Source organism: Triticum aestivum, unplaced genomic scaffold (genome assembly GCF_018294505.1).
Source record: "Triticum aestivum cultivar Chinese Spring unplaced genomic scaffold, IWGSC CS RefSeq v2.1 scaffold211931, whole genome shotgun sequence".
Classification (NCBI taxonomy): Eukaryota; Viridiplantae; Streptophyta; class Magnoliopsida; order Poales; family Poaceae; genus Triticum; species Triticum aestivum.
Genome location: NW_025252275.1, coordinates 1 through 2,056, shown reverse-complemented (window position 1 = coordinate 2,056; position 2,056 = coordinate 1). Strand labels below are relative to the sequence as shown.

The 2,056-nt window shown below is 51.8% G+C and overlaps 1 protein-coding gene across 1 annotated transcript; it reads right to left on the bottom strand.

The window, feature by feature from the left end:
* Positions 1 to 411: 411 nt before the first annotated feature.
* On the bottom strand, positions 412 to 1,991 carry LOC123177425 (glucan endo-1,3-beta-glucosidase-like). The gene is made up of 2 exons (XM_044591178.1): positions 828 to 1,991; positions 412 to 742 (listed from the first exon to the last, which is right to left on the bottom strand). The coding sequence occupies exons 1-2, from the start codon at positions 1,872 to 1,874 to the stop codon at positions 608 to 610; spliced, it is 1,182 nt and encodes a 393-aa protein (XP_044447113.1). The 5' UTR covers positions 1,875 to 1,991; the 3' UTR covers positions 412 to 607.
* Between the last annotated feature and the right edge of the window lie 65 nt (positions 1,992 to 2,056).

The window sequence follows — 2,056 nt, the reverse complement described above, 5'->3', positions numbered from 1 at the left end:
AGGAGGAGGAGGAGGAGGAGGAGGAGGAGGAGGAGGAGGAGGACGAGGCCAATAAGGATGAATTCTGGGAGCAGTTCAAGAGCTCCGATGATGAGAGTAGTTTTATCTTCAGTGTAGTTCAAGTAGTAGTAGTAGTAGTAGTAGTAGTAGTAGTAGTAACTTGATGAACGTAGTAGCTCGAATCAGTTGAAGTAGTCGTTTAATTTATGTTTTTAATTAGAACTATGTTTAATTATTATGTTTGAAATGAAGTAGTAGTTGAATTTGCTATGTTCGAATTTGCATGTTTCAAATGAAGTACTAGTTGAAGTATAGTTTTACATCTCCATTTGCATCTTCTATTGGAGTTGCTGTTTTACATCTCCAATATACATCTTCTGTTGGAGTTGCCTTTTTTTAAAGATGTAAAAATCACTTTTAGAGATATAATTTTTTACATCTTCTGTTTTACATCTTTAAATTTGCATCTTCTATTGAAGATGCTCGAAGTGTCCTGTCAAAATCCAAGAGAAGTGGGCCGTCAGGCGTCAACTAGCGTCTGGGCTCGCACATGCGCCCTGTCATTAGTCAAGGAATTGTTGCCTGACGACTATCCTGACGCGGACGCCTAGGCGTTGTTCGAGCCGTTGGCCTTTGTAGGCACTGCAACATCCAACGCATCAGCAGTGGCGACCATAGGCGTTGCTGCCACTTTCCGCGGTGCCGATGGGACGACCGACCCTGGCGCCGTTGTTGTTTTGACCTGCATTACACACGGGCGTGCGTCAGAACAACTTGCATTGTGTGTGTGTGTGTGCTCGTCATGGGCAATGCATGTACGTGCTCACCGGATCTTTCATGATGCCAATGTCATACATCGGCGTGAAGTCTGGCTGGAACATCCCGAAATTTCGCTCGGCCACCGGCCCGGGCTTGAGGTCCTCGTTGAAGAGCGTGAATATGTACGTCTCGAACTTCCGCTTTGGCATGAGCGGTGTGCCTGACCCGGAACTAACCTCACGGATGATATATTTGTTGTACTCCGCCGCCTCAGCCGGGCTGACGCCGATCTGCCCGTCCATGGCCTTAGTCGGCCACCCGGTCTCCCCCACCAGGATCTCCACGTCCTCAAACCCAAGTTTCTTCATTGCCGAGTACACCGAGTCAAGTTGTGCCTCAAACATGCTCGTGTACATGATGCCCGAGCCCATGTCTAGCACACCAGAGTTGGGCCGCGCCAGTGCGTACGGTAGCGTGTCACCGTTGTACCCAAAGTACGGGTACGTGTTCACGATGAGTGGCGACTTGGTCTTCCGGAGAAATTGGAGCATCGGCGTGAAGATAGCGTCATCCCAGACGTCGCGAAACCGAGCCGCGGACGGCGGCTGGGAGTCAACCAGGATGTTGAGTGAGCTTGGCGTGGAAACACGAATTTTGTTGTAGCCAGCCGTGACGAGCGCATCCTTGAGCATCTGCATGGCGGGGACGAGCTTGCCGATGAGATTCTTGTCGGCCGTGTCCATGATCTCGTTGCCCACGGCGACGAGAGATATATCTGTCGCGGGGTAGTATGGCGCGATGTTGGTAGCGACCCATGAGTCGGCACCGGTCTGGGTGGCGAGGCCAGGGATGTCGCCATTGCCTGCTGTGACCATTACTGAGATGCCCGTGCCGGCGAAGGCCCGAACAATGTCCGGGTTGGTGTCAAACAGCTTTACACGGTCAATGTTTGTGAGGGTCACGAGGAATGCCGCAACCTTGGCCGGTGACGGAAGGTTGTCACCCTTGGTGCCATAGTTGACACCGATCGCCGTGCTCAACGGTGCTATGACGAGGAATATACACATGACCACCTCCGCGCGGAGCATGCACCCATGCCTTGGCGGTGTCGCCATGGTGAGCCGGTGAGCCGCTGGAGGGTGGCCGGCCGGACGCAAGCCAAATAGGTGGTGATGGGAGGTGCTCGGAATGAATTTTGGGCTATTGTTGAGGACCCTCTAATTATAGCTAGCTATACTAGGAGCCGATATCTTCAAACACATGTGTGGTCTTCGGTCGTCCAATCGCTATAGGAAGA